Here is an 18,049-nt window from a genome sequence, read left to right on the forward strand (position 1 = left end):
CCTGCCCGTCTCCAGAGTTTTGTATAGATTAAAAACCTTTGTGTATGAACAGTAGCAATGACCACGCCCTGCCCAATGTGTCACAGCATCACTGGCCTGCCTCCACTATCTCCTGTCATGATCAGGCTCTCTCCGCAACTAGAGACAGCAACACTGGTATCTGTTTGCGGGTGTTGGTGATCCACTTGCTCTTGGGTGTGGTTTTGTTTTAAACAGCCAAAACCTACTGACCTGAAAATACCTTTCAGAACCGGCTTCGCTTCTCCCTGGTTCCTGTTCAGTAAGATTGTTTGGTCTCTATGGCCCATTTTTCACCCTCTTGAACTGTCTCTGTACACATTTACTCCCAATTACTAGGTTTCAAAGCCTTCAGAAATCCTGAGTGTAAGTAAATGCATTCTTGTTAGACTCCTATCCAGTGGTCACCTCTATCAGAGCAAACCGGAGCCTAGTACTTAGCCTCAGTGGTTGGACTGGGCACTCACTTTCTCTGGGAGATATGGAAGGACACACCTGGTGGCCCTCACTAGAATCTCAGACTTGCTGATCTTTGACAGCAGCTGTGGTGGCTCACTGTGGGTGTTGGTGATCCACGTGCCCTACATGGTCATTACACCAGAACTATCATCTTGGCTACACATCAAGCATCTGAGAGGAAGCAGAGCAGGAGAGTGGGAGGGGGAGAGGAGAAAACTCCCAAAGAGCCTTCTGCTTCAGGGCACAGCAATGGAAGATCTTTGCTGAAGACTCCAAGTCACCTCCCTTTCTGCAACAAAGCCTGTCAGTGTTGCACATAAGCACTTGCTGGTCTGAGCTGTATTGAATAAAAGATTCTCCAGATTTTATGCATAGGAAGCTTTGGAATGTCCTGTTAAGATAGTATAACTTGATTTCCCCATCATCCACAGAAATCATTTCTCTCAATTTGAGATGGAAGAGATCAGCAGTCCTTATCCCCAACTTCTTGCTCTGAGAAGAAGGTGGCAGTGTCAGACTCCAAAGCTCACATTGTTCCAATTCTACAAAGGCTTCAGAGAATTTTTTACATTAGTACCTTTCACCCAAACAGGCAAAGTATATGCCCATTCATTGTTTTGTCCTTGCTAGCTATATTATCTAGTATTTGAGATGTAAATATTTGGAGTCGTGTCCCAGAATATTCATTAGATTTCTCTTTGTTCCTCTCATTGCTGCAAGCATTATAAGGTGCAGAAAGCAAGCAACATATAACCATTTACTCCCATAAGGTACATAAAAAGAGCATCTGAAGAAGAGGCAATTCTAGCGGATGTGTGGTTCTTATTTTTTTTTCATATGGTCATTGCATACTTTGCACATACTTGGTCTGGTTTGAAAGTCTCCTCTTTTGCCTCCTCTTGCTTAAACACAGCATGTCCCCAGACACACAGGGTGAGGTAAGTGATGTGGGCCATACAGTGAATGTCCCTAGTCCTGCCTTCTTCCCTGTTCCTTACAGGGGCCTCCTTGGCAGTGGGGGTCATATATGCAGGAGGGAACTAGGAACTAGGTCTTTACAGAGCATCTGGCAGAGTCAAATCCAGATATTTCTGCTTTGTGGAATGGACAAGCAAGGAGCTGGAACCACACCCTGTAGTGAGCTCCATTCTTCGAGGTGGAAAGTGGATCGGATAAATGGGGCCACATGTCTGATGGCCCCATCAGCTTCTGCAGTGTTCCAGAAGCTGAGTGGGCAAGGAATTATCCTCAGCCTTTTCAAATCCTGCATCCCTAGGTATGGTGTGTTCTCTCCTTCCCCTCTCATCCTCCCAGTTTGAGAATCACTGCAAAAGATTACCCTGATGCTCAAGGCATCAGTGCTAAGGAGGCAAAGGGTATTTGGAATGAATAGAGGATAATCTAGGACTACTGTGTGTTGAAGGAGTAGTTCTCACACTACAGTAATAATTTCATTTTGTGCCCTCCTTTGGCTATGCAAATCAAAGCTAACCTTCTTTCAGCCTTCTGAATTACACCTTCGAGTATGGAATACCTTTAATTTTTCTTTTGTTGTTGTTTGTTTTGTTACATTGCCATATTGTGGATGGAAGGAGTACTCTGTCTTCTGTCAAAGCTACGTGAAGGGCAGTTCAAGTCACCCAGCATTAGTCCAAAAAAACTGTATACTGAAGAAATGGCTCCTGTTGAAGAGTTCATACTAAATAATTCTTTTATTTCAGACCAAATAATTGATGTGCTTTTTCTGCCTAAAAGAAGGTACTACAAAAGTCATGATCTAAACAAAACCAAGGCAATAAATCCCTAGTGAAATACCAGGCCTTCTCCCAGGAGAATGCTTAACGTCATCTTGGTCTAATCTAATTCTGAAATACTCGAATATTATTTAGGCTCTGAGCAGGCTGGAAGTAATGGCACTTTTGAGGCCCTGGGCAATGTTACTTCAGACTCTTCCAAGGAGGAGCTTTAGTCAGTTGACACTTTTACCCCTTGAAATCTCATCCTTCAGCTGGGGAGGAGAGATAACCCCTGCCTGTGGCTCTCCAGGAATCCACTGCTGTGCTTGTTCTCACACATGGACAGGCAGAGATGGCTCCGCAAATGGACTGCTTGATACTGCAGTCCCTCCCCAGCAGCTAGCAAAGAAGAGATCTGTGGGTGAAATCAGATCCTGGTGCAGCACTTCCACAGCAGGAATTCCTGGTGACAGTGTAGCTGGAGCATCCTGCAGTGCAGACCTTTCAGATGTCTCATTCTCCCGCTTAACAGGGAAGGGGAAGAGGAAAGGAAGAAGCGGGAGAGGAAGTAAAGCTTGGCAATTCATGTGCCTGTCACAGGGAACCCTTGTCTTTCAAAGTGGCATGTATAGCTTTTTGTTTAGCTATTGCTATGAGCAATAGAGAACAACAAGAGAAGTGTCTATCATGCTGGAGACTTCCCTTTGCTTTGTCTCACCCCTTCAGGCTGCTTGTAGACAGAAGACATATGGTTTGTGACTTTCTGTGCACACAGCCAATGCCTGACACACCATGAGTGTGACTGCTTTGTATCTGATTGTTTCACTGGCAAGGGACTTCCTTTGCATCACGGCTCCTGTCCTAAGTACTATGAAGAAAATGTCAGTTCCCTGGATGTTAAACTGTAGCTCCTTAAATATGGCAAGGAAATATACTTTTATCATCTGCAGTTCTATCATCTGTGTGAAAAAGAATGATTAAATCCTCCAAACAGTAACTTCGGTCTCATGATGGAACCTGGGAATACAAGTCCCAATAGAAGCAGAATCAGACTCTCCCCATCATTGATATTTTTGTTAGAATAGTAATGAAGAAGTTTTCACAGGGCCACTTGAATTCAGTGGGAAACCTCACATTTAGTGTTCCTGGATCCAAACCTGACACTGTGGGTGCCCTCTATCATTTGCCGAAATCACAAGCAAGTCTTTTTGGTACTATGGATGTCTTTTGTCAGTAATAGTTTTCTGTGGGAAACAAGTGGGACCCTTTCATGGAGCAGTCTTGTTCGGCCTAGTCTAAGAAACAGTTGGTGTAAAAATTAGAAAAGGAAAAACAAACAAACAAAAACCTGTGTAAATGCAATTATATATATATATATATATTTTTTTTTTAAATCTTCCCCCTGTATATAGACAGCATAGAGATTCTACTTTAGGTGAAACCTACATATTCTGATGAAGTAAACAAAGCTTATGAACCTCATTCCCATCTCCTTCCAGGTGAGTACAGGTATAATGGTATTGCTCTCAATAGTATTACTCCCATTTTACTCTGGGGTAAAGCAAGGCCCTGTCTCTTACAAACTTAATTTTTCCTTCCTTCCTTCCTTCCTTCCTTCCTTCCTTCCTTCCTTCCTTCCTTCCTTCCTCCCTCCCTCCCTCCCTCCCTCCCTCCTTTTTATAGGGTGAGACTATTGTGTCTTTTTTCCCCACATAATACTGTATGATGAGGAAACATGACATTGAAAAGCAAATCAACACAACTTACAAGCCTTTAGTTTAAAAATTATTTGTGTTATATTACATATGCTTTTACAACAATATTATTCCTTAGGGGAAAAAAGAGAAAATTCCTTTTTTTTTTTTTTTTTTTTTTTTCAGATGGTTAGGATTTAACTATGGGTATTTACAAGGCATTTTAAGAGCTTTTGAATGAAGTGCAATTTTAAAGATGTACAAAGTGTTACTATGAATCTGACATCAGTTCCCAATGTGCCTCAGTTTAATATTAATCCCAGTAGAATCCTGTAATCAAATTCAAGAAAACAGTTTACTCAGCAGAATTCTGTGCTGAAATGCCTCATAGAGCTTGATTTGCATCTTTTCCATTTTATATCTGAATTCATGTATTCTCATGTTAACACAATCTTTATTTATTAATATGCAGGGAAAAAGTGAGTATGAAGTACAGCTACTTTTGAATGGTCTTCCCATCACAAAAGATCTGAAAGACATAGATCTGAAAACATTTAGTGGATTTGACATGAAGATAAAATTCAAGCTAGATAGGAAGATAGGTTTCTACTTTCCTTAAAAAATAAGATATGAAGCTTATTGAGAACATTTAATTTCCTTCTACTGGACACAAGCTGTCCAAGCTGTTAACTGTAAAAACATATTTTTTTTCTAGGAGGAAGTAGAACTTGTGTCACTGTTTGACAGTTATTTTCAAAGTCCCAAATAAGATGGAATGGGTTCTTTAAAGCCCCGTGAAAATGTTGGACCTTGATTCCCTCTGTTAGTGGTTCCAAAACACTGATGACAAGGGAAACTTTGGCAAGTGGTCCTCAGCCTATTTCAGTCCATGAATTTGACTGCTCTTCTATACCGTGTAATTTTGGTGATGGCCTCTGAGGAGGCTTGAGGATAAGAAGTGGTGAGCCTGCTGTGCTTCTGGCAGCCACAGCCCCTTGTGTCTTTTATGTTTTCCAAATACCTGAAGCTGGATGTGTGCTTTTTAGTTAGAGCCGGCTATGAAAACCCCGTAAAGCACAGCATGCTCAGCAAACGCCCCAATCAGCCGGGAAGAGCACTGACTTACCACCACGGCTGAGCTGTACCCAGCGTGCATGACTCAGACGAAATGAAAGACAAAAGGATCTGTCATGCACCAGCGCTGTGATCTTATTTTGAAGAGCGCAATCGCCCATAAAATCCGGTTATTTTTAAAATAATGCATTTAGCAAGGACCAGAAGTCCCAGCGACAGCTGGTATGTAAATAAGCTCGAGAGTCCAGGGCTTTCTCGGGTACCCAACGTCAGGGATGCGGGACCCCCCCGCCCCCGCGGCTTTCGCCCTGGCAGGCCGCTGCCATCAGCACCGCTCCCCTTCCGAGCCTGCCTCGCAGAGGACCGACAGACGGGGCAGGGGGGCACGTCTGTGCTTCGCCCTCCCGCGGCGGCGCCTCCCGGCCCGACTCCCGCCGCCGCACGGCTGGAGCGAGCCGCGCCGCGCCCAGCTCCCGGGGCCGGGCCGCGCAGGGCGGGGGCGCCGCGGCTCCGGCCCCGAAGGAAGGCGGCCGGGGGCGGGGTCTGTGCCGAGGCAGGCGGGCGAGAGGCGCGGCGCGGAGTCCCGTTAGAAGCGGTGCGGAGAGCCCCAGCAGCGCAGGAGGATCGAGCTGCCGTGCCCAGTCCGCCGGGAAGATGCCGAAAACGGTGAGCGCGCCGCGGCCGCCCGGGCGTCGCGGTTCTCCCGCCCCGAGCTCTCCCAGGGGCCTGGCGGCGGTAGGGGATGGCGGAGCCGCGGCTGCCCGCCCGATGGAGAGCCGGAATGCCTTCCGTTCCCTTCCCGCCCGCGCCCTGCCCAGGCGGGGCGGCCCCAGCGCAGTGGCGGCGGGACCCGGGGGGCTCTGGCGGGGCCGGCGGCAGCCGCGGGACGGCCGCGACCCCCGGAGGGAGAGAGGAAGAGAGGAGGAGGGAGGGAGGGATGCGGCGGGCGGGGGGGAGTGGAGCGGAGCCGCCCGCCCCTCCATCTTGTGCTCCCCTCGCCTCCGGCCGCTTCCTGTCCCGTCGCGGCATCCCCGCGCCTGGCGGAGCCCGGGCGGGCCGGGTGCAGGGCGGCCGGGACCGGGGGACCCCGCCGCGGCGACCTCGCCGCAGCTGCCTGAGTAACGGCGCGTCGGGCAGCTCCCTCTGGCCGCTGCTCTCCTCCCCAACATGTCTGAATAAAGAGGTGCCTTCCTCCTCCCTCCTGCCTCGCCCGTGTCTTCCGCAGTCTGCACGCGGGCGTGCTGCTCGAGTACGTGTGCTCCGAGCTCAGCGTGTCGGACGAAGCTTTTGAGAGCGTGGTGGGGAGCTAATTAAATCTATGGCTACATCTCGTGTGCTTTGTAGAGAGAAGTTTAGGGTTTTCACAACTTCTAATTAGTCAGTTTGAGTTGCTAGGGAGCCATGTCCCAGCTTGACTTGAAGTATTTCTTGGCTAGAGAGAGATTGGTACTTCAGAAAGTCTGTTCAAGTCTGTACTTGACTCTCCCTCTTACAGTAGTAGTTCAGTGACTAATAAGGAGCTCTTTTTTTTTTTCAACTTAATTTCTCCTGGTTGGAGTAAAAGAATGGGTCCTCGCCCTTCATTGATAACACAGGAAGGAGCAGGCTGGAAGGCTCTAGATATTTCCTCGCTAGGATGATCTGAAATTGCCTAAGCACTTCTAATCTTTAAACTTACATGGGTGGGAGAGAACCAAACAAAAAAACCCCACGCTTCTGCAAGTGGAAGTTGAAATGGAATCCACCCTCAATTTTTTAAGTAGTTTAATTTTATCACTTTAGATACTAGGTGCCTGTTTGAATGACTTCTGCTTTTCCTGCTGTCTTAAATGCAGTCTCTCTGAGACAATATATCTGACAAAAAATCTGAGATTATTGTAGTTTTTTTTTTTAATTGTAAACATCATCTTAAAGGATATCAAACTCAGTCACTTAAAGGTTGAGAAGACAGTATTTTCTAAAGATTTTGGAAAGTGTTTTTTCAAACAACAGCAACCATTAGTGAAGAGTTACTTCTGAAAAAAAGGCAACAATTTCAGTAAGATAAACAGAAGTGGCTCAGATTAGGGAACTCCTGTGTAAAATGTGGTTGAGATGTTTTAGCCAGAGGAAAGTTTACAATTGTGGAGTGACTTCTTTTAGTACGAATCAGCCAAAAAAATTTGAATATGTTGCAGAGAGGCTCATGAGGCAGGATTCCCTGCTAATAGGCTGAATCAAAGTGCTCTGCCACTGCATGACAAGGTACTCTTAGCCTTTGAATCTGCAGACACGCCCTAGGCTGGATTCATTTTCACAATCTGCTGCTTTCTGGCTATGATGGAGCAGTTCTGCTTTCAAGAGCTTTTAAAAACTGGAACAAATAAAGACATTCGGGTACTTTGCTGTATGTTGCAGATTCTGCAGAAAGCACTTCACATGTTTGTGCCTGTTGAGGTAGAGAGTGGCTGTTATATCAGCCACTTTGGTTTCCTGCCCCATCTGCCCTAATTGCAGACCCAACTGAAATAATATTTTAAACATCGTTTTTTGAGCTGTGGTTTGCAGGAACAGGAAATGCTGGCATAACTGTGTAATCAGTTCTTCATGTGAAAGAAACATGACTACTAGTGTGCTAGCTTTAGATTTGTTAATAGCTACTTAATTAACAAAACAGTAAAATGCAAGTGACTTTTCTTAATCAAGGTCAAATGTGGGTGAAACCTGAGCAGTTAGATGTAGCTATATGTAGGCTTCATCACAAAAATAAATCCATTGTGAAGAAGACAGATGGAGGAAATGTTCCAGGGAACAGTTCTGGCTGGGCAGGAAAAACACTTGTGTCTAAAGTGTTTGGTAGCTCTTATCATTCATCTCACCAAGCTTACAGAACATGCTGCTGCAGCTGCTGTGTGGCTTGAGCAGCAAAACCTGTTGAGTTCTGAGTCCCTGCTCTTTGTTAAGCTAGGCTAAATGTTAACACATGTAGCTAGAGATTGCCTCTTCGTAACATGAGATTTGTTCAGTGCCACTATGCTTTAGTGCACTATTAATAGGAATCCAAGATTAACTTTGGTAACCTTTGAACTAGTGGCACATGATTTTGCTGTTGTGAAGCATAATGTCTGCACAGTCAGAGTGGGTTTGGTTGTTGGAGGCCTTGTAGACTATAGAAAGTCCATCACAGATCAGCCTGCTTATCCTGCCATGCTCTCCACAGGAAGGCTTCCTTGTTTTATCTGGAGTGCTCTTACAGTAAGGCAACCAACTCCTGTTCATAACTTTTATTCTGAAAAACTTGCAGGATGTAAACAGTTAAAGTGCACATGAAAGGGGGCATATAATAATCCCCACGCACAATTTGTATTGCAAAGGGGTGGAAGCAGTTGGGTGGTAAGATACCTCTTTCAAGCTATTGTCAGCTCTGAAACTCTCCCACTTGTGGGAAGTATGGTCATGAGTAGGCTCTGATCTCATGCTCATTGACTGGTCCTGAGTCATTTTGGGATGGGTAGAGCTGAATGTCACATTCTGTTCCAAATCCTGATAGAGGTGAATGAGATGTCATTAACACATTGTTAATCACTTTAATATTACAAAAAACTTTTTAGCTGGAGAAGAGTAGTAGAGGTGAAGGCCACCATTTTGTACCAGTCATGTCTGACAACTGGGCTGATATTTGTGTATTTTTAGCTATTGGAAAAAGCAGCGTTTCTATATCAGGATTCGTTAACTATTTTGCCTGTGAATGTACTGGCTTAGTGGCTATATGAATGGATATATCACTGAGAACTTGAAATGTGAGCATCTGCCTTGTATAAAGTGTGTATTCAACTCTTAAAACTGTCTTATTGAACAAATCAGTACTAGGTAATGTAGCCTTCACTCACTGTAGAGAAATGGATTTAATCAGAGCTTGAATGTTACAAACAGCTTCAAACTGAGGTAGTAAAGTTTGGACTCCTTACCTTGTTAGCAGAAGTAAGTTTTTCTCTAGATGTTGAGAACGTAAGTCTCCAGGTTTCTAGGGCAAAGTATTACTGCAAAAAATAATCTTGGACAAGCACAAAAGAACAGTGAGATTTGTGGATTTCAGCTCTATTATGCTAGCTCAGATTTTTAAAAATTCTTCATTACTGCTGCCTTTTTCCTCTATTTTCTAAAATTCATTGCAGTGGTGGCCATTAAGGCCTTCAAGGACACTGTAGTGAAAATTGATGGTCCTAATTCCCCATTGGACTCCAAAGGTCCCTGAAGCATATGTCCCTCTAATTTTTGGAATGGTATGGGTCTGGTTAGAAGGATGATAACAGGGATTAGGGATCAAGTATGAGGAGAACCCTCTGGATAATTAGTTTCTTGAGGTGTGGCAACTTGCTACTAAATACTGCAAGATGACAATTGTAAACAGAGTACTATGTTTGAGTAATTCCTATTTTTTTTTCTTGTGGAATTTGCTAGAGCTCTTGAAAGCTGGAAGGACAGGGGTGGACAGTGATGCAAACCGTGACTTGTAATGGATGGATGCTGTACTTTTGGTGCCCAGGATTTGAATCTTGTTGTGCTATCAACTATGAAGGAACACTAGGAACAGTTCAGATGTCTTCTCTCTTACCCAAGGGTTGGTTTTCAGATGTTGTATTTCCCTCTCTCTGTCCCTCAGTATAACCTGAGAAACTTGTCACCACTGAACAAAATTAGGCAGGCTTTGGTCTGGCACTAGTGCTAGCTTGTTGGTCGAACTTAATCCGTTTTATCTTTCTTCTAACACTATTGCATGCATTGAATTGCAGTAAAAAGGTGTGACTGAGAGCTCCCAAAGACCTTGCTTTACACAGAAGCCCGTGTTGCCCTTGTTGGTGAATTTCAGATAAGTTTGTACTTCGGGAGCAACAGTAACTTACAAAGCATGCAGAGAGTGCCCTGAAACCTGGTAAACTACCAATTTGGAGTACAATGAATTACCTGTAGTAAAATACCTGTCCTGGGATGTAACAAATCAGGAAAGACAATTACACCTCAGTTTGTATTGTATTAATCATCTTGGTTCCTAGATTATGCAAGAATAGCAAGGTTTTACTTCTTGTGCAGATGAAGCAATTAACACTGACAATGAGCAAAAGCTTCTGTTTAGTACTTCCAAGCCTTTTATGCTGAAGTTAAACAGGGGTTTTATAGAATAAAAATAAACTTTATATTCACTCAGTTAATGCATAATTGTAAAATTTTACTTCCCCCTCTTATGGAAAGCCCTGAACCTAACTGGCAGTGCGCTGCAGAAGGCATCAGTTACAGTGTTTTTAAACTGTAGTGAGCAAGAACTATTCTGAGTGCCTGATATGAATTGGTAGTCATGATCCAGTTTGTAAAACTAACATTACAGATTATTAGGGTTAAGAGTGCTTGTCGTACCAGAGGTTCCATAGGACTGAATGTTAGTTGAGTCCTTTTTTCATTTTTGACCTCTTGATTTGTTACTTGAGGCAGATGAGCAAGAAGGAGGTTGGCGAGGTGCATATAATAAAAGCAGCCTAAGGAAAGCTTTAGATCTGCTACTTCTGCTATAAGAATCCTGTGCTGAAAATAGTGCCTAATATCAGGGGGCTGGTCATCACTTCTAGCAAATACCCTGTCCCCTTAGCATTTGCAGGCACTGCCTTTCTTGGACCTGCAAGGGGTTGCAGCACTTTCCTTTGGGTGACTGCCTCATCTGATTAATCACCCCTGAATGTTAATCACAATTCTTGCTTTTCTCAAGGGGATACTTCATAAGATGTCTTAATATGGACTCATTTTTTGACAGGAAATGGCATCGCTGCCTCTAGAGGAAACTTGTTTCAGTTGTTTTATGTATAATGGCTGGTGTGAACTTCTCTTTGCGCAGAGCTCACTGAAGTCTCTAGGTAGCTATCTGAAAGACAGCTGGCAAACCGAAACTGAATGCTTCAAATACCTTCTGTGTTTGCTTCTTGTGAAGCTGGGGTGAGGGGGGAACAGGACCCTTCTTGAGTTGCTGGGCTCTCCATGTCCTTTCTGATCAACTGACACTTCACTGAGAAACTTGTCTGGAAGAGGTAGCTCTGGCCCTGCTCCAGGCTATAAAGGAAACTGACTAAAAGCTTCCTCTAACTACGTCATCTCCTGGACTCTTTCCTGGCTTGGTACAGCTCAAACAGCCTTATTTGGCTGACTTGTTTTTCTGCCTCTGCGCAGCAAGAGGGCCTCCCTGAATTTGCACAATAAAACTGTTATCTGTGCTTAATTATTGTTCTGAGGACTGTAATGGGGTCTGCTTCAAAAAGGGTTCCAAGATCTCAGCTCTAACTCCTGACCCCCCTCCCCCAGGTGTCTTGTTTGCCTGCTAGATGATGATACTAGAACTCAACATCACCCTGTGAGGAGTTTCCCTGCTGTTGTAGACATATTGCTGGAAAAGAGGAAATCCCTCCCTGCCTGGGAATAATCCAGGGCAGTTAACTGATGTAAATGAAGAGCAGTAGTATGCAGCCAGTTAATTGCTTGCTTTTCCCTGGGGGTGTTTGAGAACAGCAGGAGTTTGTGTAGTGCAGGCAATATTACTGCATCAAAGATTTTTTTTTTATTATTTTTTTAATCCCAACTGAAACATCTAAAGCAGGCTGAAGTCTAGATTCATGGAAAGCTACTCCTGGGTAAACCTCTTCATAACAACACCTATAGCTGTGTCTAGGTGGAGCATTCAAGTGTTCTGGAAGTTGTGGGCATAAAACCCATCCTTCTGACTCCAACAGTTAATGCTGACTCTTACTGTAACACGTAATAGATTGTGCAGCAAGTACTTGGCAGTGGTGTAGGAAGAAAAACAGTCACTGGCAACCTTGGTGGTTATAAAACCGTAGGATCAACTGCAACTGTTTGGAGGTTTCAAATCTGAAAATGCAGAGATCTGGGCCTTACATTTGCCTGAGGCAATTACGGCTGTAGCAACCATGGACGCAAGGGCAGGTGATCTAGTGCTGCTTCCCTCCTGTGCATCTGTGAAATGATATCTTTACTTCTGTAAATCTGTGATCCTCCAGTGGAGTAGTGGGGCTGTCAGAAATTCCTGGTCTATGTATAGCAGCTTTTTGAACCTGGGGAGAAAACAGTTTTTTACTTAGTAAAGTTTTTTACTAGTTTTAAGTTTTTTACTTAGTTTTTTACTTTACGAAGTGATTTTTAGTGGTATGATGAGCAAGGTGTTGTTTTTTTCCTATTTGTTTTGATATCTCTGAAGCTGTAGTTGTCCTGAGGAACCAGTTTTCAAAAAGATAAATTTAGGATTGAGGAATGATGTTTTGTTCTCATCCCATTCCCAGGCTAAAAAAAAATAGGAGTATTTGGCTATACTAGGTTTCTCTCCTTTTTGCCATTGTTGGTGGACTAATAGCTACAGACAAAAGTGCAGATGTGCTGCAAAAGGAGGAATGAATGAAAAAATTCTGAAGCTGATCAGCTCTGTGGAGAGACATGATTAGGCAAGAATTGGATGGTGGTGTGGGAGGGAAGAGACAGGCTCCTTTCTCTGCCAGCAGCAATTCTGTGTAGAGTGAAGGAAATCTCTGAGAAGATCAAGAAAGGGACAACTGAAGTAGTGAAGCATAATGGCAGAGTGCACATGGTCCGGACTGATCTATGCTCTCTCTTGCAAGCTTAACAAGTTTGTTGCTTAGAGAAAGACTACGTAAAAGAACACTGACTTCAATAGTGTATTGGAGTGTGAATACTGCAAAACCACACTTCTTTTTTTTTTGAGATTAAGTCAATGTCAGAGAATCTTGCATACAGCATATTGGAGAACTGCAATTCTGCTATTGTGTGCATTCCTGTGTTCTCCAGGTATTTTCTTTCAAAGGCAAAACTGATGTCTCCTTGCAGCCGTGAGCCATTCTTGTCTGTCTGTATATCACTGACTTGTCCTTTTCTTGTTAGTAAGCCTTTATGATTCATAGCCTTCTTTTTCTCTGGATTTAAGGTGGGGAAGTGACTAAGTAGAGAAAAAAATCTGCCATTACAGTCCAATCAATCATTTAGTCACACCATTTAATAAAAGTACTTGGTTTTATGTAAGTCTAATAAAGCACGAAATTATGGGCCAAATCTCCTTGCTATGGCTTTTAAACTGTACTGAACTTGGCTCTCCAGTATTAATTCTGCACTTTTTTATAGTGCAAAAACTGAGCCGACAGACAAATTATTAGGGTGAAGTGTCAGGTCCCACAGCAAACACACATACCAGTTTTTTTTTTTCCCCTATGGAGTTGTGGCTTTTTGTTCATAATGTGTCTAAGAATAACGAAGTGGATTTTTTTTACCCTCTGAATATGCTATTCCGGAATAGTGGATAAAAAAGTCTGATTCTGTTTCCTCAATATACTATGTGTCTTTTCAGGCTGGATGGACAAGAGGCTTCTGGTTGTACTTTTTTCTCTATTAAAATTCAGAACTTGCAGTTTTACGATGATTATAATCCCCAGGACTTGCAGAATGGTGGCAAATGGTTCTGGAGGTACCTTCTAAAGAAGTAAGGCAGTTCTACTGCCAACGTATTCAAGTCACTCAACATAAAAGTAGTAATACAAAATCCACACAATACTTTATGATTCACTGTCCTCTTATATGAGAAAAATTCTGTTAGTCCTTTTGGTATGACAACTCCCTCAATCAATAAGCCTACTTTAGTGAATGGTTTTTATGTGAATTGTTTTTTATGCAAGTAAGCAAGAGGTGTATATTTGTCATGGTGGCTGGACTGTAAAATATTATTTCCTGGGATGACAGGCTTTCCTTGTTACTGCAGTGTTAGTGTTTTGCTCAGGAAAAAAAACAAAAACAAAAACAAAAAAAACAAACAAAACAACAACAACAAAAAAAAACAAGCAAGGAACCTCTCTTCCTGTATTTGGTGCTCAAAAAATCCAGAAGTGTCTAGTGTCTCCTGAAGTAATTTTTTTTTTGGATAAAACACTAAAGTGAACCCAAACTGATGGAATTTTGACCCAGCCCCTGCAAACCTGAAAGCAGTAAGTTCTAACAGTAAGTTGCTGAAGACTTGTGATTTTCTTGGAACAGCATATCATTAAAAAAAGAGCAAGTGTTGTCAGCTATAAAAAATCAGTAGATACTGATGGGCACAATGTATACCTAGGATGTTGTGGTGACAGATGTGTATGCGGAAGTGAGTTGAAGCTCAGAAAAAAAAATCTTTTGCTTTATCTTGTTTCTGTGGTTCATTGCTAACATCTCAAGACGAGAACCTACTGCAAGCTGCAATGTAATGTATTATGCTTGGAATACTTCTTTGCACACCTAATAGAACAGATTTCTTTCAAATGTGGGTGCACTTTAACATCATCAGCTGTAAGAACATATCCCTGTAGTGTGTGTCCTGAATCTCTCTGTCAAAAGACAGAACAAATGGAAGGACTTTGAGTAAATATCAGAACAATCAACTGAAGATGAGAGGCAGTACTGAACAATACTTGCTTCAGCATCATACACAGGAAATATGATGCTATTTTAGTATTTGTTCTGTCAGGTTTTTACTTGATCATTCAGCATTTGTCAGATGTCTGGATTGCTTCTCTTTTGCTGCTTCAGTTTTGGCATTCAATATATAAGTTTTGTTGATTTCTCTGTACTTCATTCACCTCTGTGCAAAGCCTCTTCTACCAGTAGGGACCAAATGCAGATGAAATATCCAGCCACTTCTCTCATGGCTAAGCTTTGATGAAAGTGTCTTTCATTCATGTAAAATTATAATGTAAAAAAAGGCTGTTCTGCAGGTGTTTTTTGGATAGAACCCTTCAAATTTGCATGAAGCATTTTGAGTTTAGGATTCATTGCAATCATAATTTGCTTCTCAGTAAGCTGATTCCCTCCCTCTTGGTGAGGGGAGGAGGAGGCAGGTGTCACATGACTTTCTTTTTGTATTTTGCTATTATATGCTGCATTACTCTGTATTTTCAAGTTTTTCCTCATCTCTCTTCAAATGACTATGTCCAAACACCTTGGTCTCAGGAAAGTCTGGTGTAAAGGACTTCTTCAGTGAAATGCTTTTATAATATTCTAATGGTAGCTTTAGTGTGGTAGTGTTAGGAAGGATTTGAAAATAATTTCAGTCTGAAGGGGTTCAGAAAATCTTGTAAAACAGGCAATTTTGTTGGTCTGCCATTCCATTAGAGGAGGAAGGGTTATTAGATGCATTCATGTGGATCTATCTGTTTTCATGACAAGCCTGAGCAAGAGTAGTAGTTAGCAGGCAGCTTTACTGTTTCCAGTGTTCTGAAGATGTGCAGTTTGGTGTGAGGTCTCTGCATGCAGGAATCTTGAAGGAGCCCCAGGCTATGATCAGAGTTGAAGTACTGCCTATAAATCCTTGCTGCTGTTCCTTGGCTTATGGGGGGTGGGGTGGGAATTGAAAATGTAAGAAAAACCAACCCTATACTGCAGGTCTGAATAAAGAGCTAAGTTCTCAAATTGAACTCCAAATGTCCCTTGCAGAAGGTGCTCTGCAGGCTCCTTGCCTCAGGTTAGTCTAGTTAGTTCTACTGCTTACTTTCATAAGTTATATTTGCATGAGTGCTGGCAGGAGCTGTGCTCAGTGTTTGGCTATTTTTCTTCCTACTGTATATGTTTGACTGTGGAGATAGTGCACATCATCTCTGTTTGCTGAGGAGAATTGAAAGACCTGGATATTGGAACTGTAAATCATATGAGGAAACTGCTCCTGCTCACTTGATACAATAAGTCAGCTTCCACCACGAGCATTGTAAAGACTTGCGTTATTACAGGGTAGCTCTGCAGCAACTTCTGCAGTCTTGTAGAATTATTAAAAGTTAAGCCAAGAGAGATCTTTAGAAGAAATCTGGTCCCACCCAATGCTCAGCGCAAGGCTGATTTCAAGGTTGGATCATTTTCTAAGTTGGATTGGATTGTTCAGGTTCTTGAGCTGTTTGAGTTGAGATGATACTTTGACTTGTTCATAAGCATAGCTTGGAAAGTACTTGGATTTGCAAAATATTCTGTCGGTGACTGGAGGTTCTTAACCTTATCTTCAGGAGTGCAAAGGCGTGGAGACAGTGAAGGAGCTAGTCATGTATAATGACAAAAATGTATCAAAAGCAACCCCTTTTAAAAGAAATACATAGTATAAGCCCAGTTACTACTGAGTATGGCTAGTTTATCTGTTCTGTTTGCTGGTACAGTTGATCCATGCAATGTCTCTGGTCGTGTCCAGGCAGTAATCTAAAAACACTTTCCTACAGGAAGGTATTGTAGGCCAGGAGATCACATTAAACTGTCAGAACTCTGAGCAGGATAGCTTCTTAGCATTGCTTATACCATTGTTTCAGGAGATGTGGCCCTGTAGCAAACTGGGAATAGTTTGTCTCAGTAGCAGTTCACTGGGAGTCTAAAGCTTTATTGTATTAAGTTGTAATCCAGTTTCTGTAGAGAACTGTAGAGACAACTAGACTTTATCAAGTTTACCAGATACAAATACTATTCAGGTAACTGTAACATTTTTTAAATAGGCTTTGCTAGAACACCCTGAAACATTAAAGATGAAAATACTCTGGAGAGGAATGGGTAGTTAAGTGCTTTCTTACATTCAGAACTTTTTTTTTTCCTGCTGTTTAGTCAGGCTATCTGTGAAAGGCAACATGATGCAGAATGCTATTTATTGGTCGAAATGATGCCCTCTGCTACAGCTGTTTTTTGACTGTGGTTCCAGTATGGCATCCTGTGGTGTCTGCCCAATCTATAAAATGTCAACTAACATTTGCACTTTAATCTGCATGTAGTAAAGGTGGTATGTGATGAGCTTGTACTCAAAAGGAAGACATATTGTTAATAAATCTTACTTGACCATTTGGTTTGCGAGGCATTTAGCCATGTCTTCATGTATGTATCTAATGCAAAGTGATACCTGATACTTGATATCAGGCATTCTTTTCAAATAACTCAATTTTAAGCAATGCATTTCAAGATCGTGTAAGTGTGAACTCCTTGATCTAGTTTATTAAAGGCTGCAATTAACTTGGTTTCCTGTTTAAGAGCTTTGATGGTTTGTTGCCACTGAAGAGTTTTGCTCACATCTGTGCGGTCCTGGCTTACATTGGCTCTGATAGTTCAACTCAACAGTGAATCAGTTCTGACTTGCTAGCACAACAGAAAGCTGGGTTAATGGCAAGTTTGCATGTGGCTTGATTAGGGGGGTAAATCTTGGCAAGGGGTTGTATGAGAACCTGAGTCACTACAAAGGATCATAGAATCATCTGTGTTGGAAAAGACCTTCAGGATAATAAAGTCCAACCATCAACTTGTCCTGCCAATAAACCATGTTCCTCGGTGCCATGTCCACGCATCTCTTAAATACCTTCAGGGATGGGGACTTTACCACGTCCCTGGGCAGCCCATTCCAATGCTTGACCACCCTCTCTGTGAAGAAGTTCTTCCTAATATCCAGTCTAGACTTCCCTTGGTGCAAGTTGAGACCATTTCCTCATGTCTTATCACTTGTGCCCTCCTCACTGCAACCTCCTTTCAGGTTGTTGTGGAGAGGGATGAGGTCTACCCTCAGGTTCTTCTCCACACTAAACAACCCCAGTTCTCTTGGTTGCTCCTCATAAGTCTTGTTTTCTAGTCCCTTCACCAGCTTTATTGCTCTTCTCTGCAATAAAACAGGATAAAATAGGATTGCCTGGGGGTGAGAAATAAGAAGCGATTATCTCCTCCAATTGTACCCAAAGAGAGTCATCTTACACTTCCGCCTTCCTGTCATCTGTGCTAGTAGCAGTGTCTCTGTGTCAGTATAGTGAATGGGACCAAGGAAACGATCTTGCTGGAAAAAATAACAGGTACGTTATTCTCAGCCTGACTTACTCTTTGATCCTGCTTGTTGTGTAGTCATGGTAGTGTTAATACTGGTCCAAAGAAGGCAGTGGGAGTGTGCAACATGGTGACAGGACTTTTGGGATGATTTGTGGTGGTGGGACCACACCCAGAGCGTGCTGGCACTGCTCTCTCCAGGCTGCCGCCAGCAGCTCTACACCCACTTGAGAGTCTTCT

The 18,049-nt window shown here is 42.8% G+C and overlaps 1 protein-coding gene across 2 annotated transcripts in view; it reads left to right on the forward strand.

Moving 5' to 3' along the window:
- The first annotated feature begins 5,481 nt into the window (after positions 1-5,481).
- The window catches only part of MSN (moesin), a 45,884-nt gene continuing 33,316 nt past the window's right edge, over positions 5,482-18,049 (forward strand). The window contains exon 1 of one of the 2 annotated variants that reach the window (XM_040572497.1): positions 5,482-5,647. In XM_040572497.1, the coding sequence (XP_040428431.1) occupies positions 5,636-5,647 (12 nt within the window). In that variant the 5' untranslated portion in view covers positions 5,482-5,635. The remainder of the gene's footprint in view (positions 5,648-18,049) is intronic. The other variant, XM_040572498.1, reaches the window with a different exon arrangement.

The sequence above is a fragment of the Cygnus olor genome, chromosome 13, assembly GCF_009769625.2.
Source record: "Cygnus olor isolate bCygOlo1 chromosome 13, bCygOlo1.pri.v2, whole genome shotgun sequence".
Classification (NCBI taxonomy): domain Eukaryota; kingdom Metazoa; phylum Chordata; class Aves; order Anseriformes; family Anatidae; genus Cygnus; species Cygnus olor.